The sequence below is a fragment of the Choloepus didactylus genome, chromosome 1, assembly GCF_015220235.1.
Source record: "Choloepus didactylus isolate mChoDid1 chromosome 1, mChoDid1.pri, whole genome shotgun sequence".
NCBI classification, from domain to species: domain Eukaryota; kingdom Metazoa; phylum Chordata; class Mammalia; order Pilosa; family Megalonychidae; genus Choloepus; species Choloepus didactylus.
The window spans coordinates 191,484,491-191,485,493 of NC_051307.1; the positions used below are offsets into that span (position 1 = coordinate 191,484,491).

Genomic DNA, 1,003 nt, shown 5'->3' on the forward strand with positions numbered 1-1,003 from the left:
ATCAGAATTGGAAAAGTGGTTGCAATGAAAACCGAGGTGGGCCAGCGGTCCTAGGCTTAGCCCTCGGGTGATGTTTAGGCATCAGTCTCCAGCTTATCTTTTTTTTTTTTTTTTTATCTTTATAATAGACTTTAATTTTCTTTTTCTTCAAATATAGATTCCTTACTACAACTAAGGATATATTATACCATTTTATTTCAAGTCTTCATAGTTTCAATATCTTCTGTTATTTGATCAGTGTAGTTAAGTGTTATATTTAAGAGCAAGTATTGATGTTTACCATGATTCAAACTATTATTGACCCATAGTCAATGGAGCATTTTTGAATGTCCAAAAAGAATGGTTTCAACCTTTCTGAAAAGTTCGGGAACAGCTTAGGATTCTGCAGTTGTTTGTGAAGGCTGGAATTGTCCTGCTTCAAATTTTTCTTTGAATTTTAAGTAGTCTCTTCTTTTATCAAAATATTTTATCCACTGTTGTGGACAGCTTGATTCAAATGAGCTTCTTAACTTCTTGCACTGAGAAGAGTCCTCGGTGTTCTTGTCTAAACATTTCCAGTACTCATCCCGGGCTCCCCAGCAAACCTGCCTTTCTTTCATAGACGGGGCTGCCATTCCAGTGGGCTCAAGCTGGCGGATTCACTTGCTTCTCCAGCTTATCTTTTTGCACTCTTCATCCATGATCTCAGCAAGGGAGTGGCATGCCATCCAACTTATGGCAGATTTTTGAGGCAGAATAACATTGTGACCATCCCAAGACAAAGCATGAGGCCTAGCATGCAGGCAATCCACAGACAGAACTCCAATTCAAGAGAAGAAGTGGGACCAGGAATGGCTCCACTGAACCTCAGACTTTCCAGTGAGTAGAATGAATCTGATAAGGAATGCAAGTGAGAAAGCATTAATTCAGGAAGCCTGGGGAACAAGTGTAAGACAGACGTATGGACTGGAGGCCAATGCTAGTCCCAGTTTGGAGCCGCGAGGGCCAAAAAGCTAAGTGTGCA

At 40.7% G+C, this 1,003-nt stretch overlaps 1 protein-coding gene across 1 annotated transcript; it reads right to left on the minus strand.

The window, feature by feature from the left end:
* Positions 1 to 329: 329 nt before the first annotated feature.
* LOC119528099 (cytochrome c oxidase assembly factor 6 homolog) lies at positions 330 to 614 on the minus strand. The gene has a single exon (XM_037828778.1). The coding sequence runs from the start codon at positions 612 to 614 to the stop codon at positions 375 to 377; it is 240 nt and encodes a 79-aa protein (XP_037684706.1). The 3' UTR covers positions 330 to 374.
* Positions 615 to 1,003: the final 389 nt, after the last annotated feature.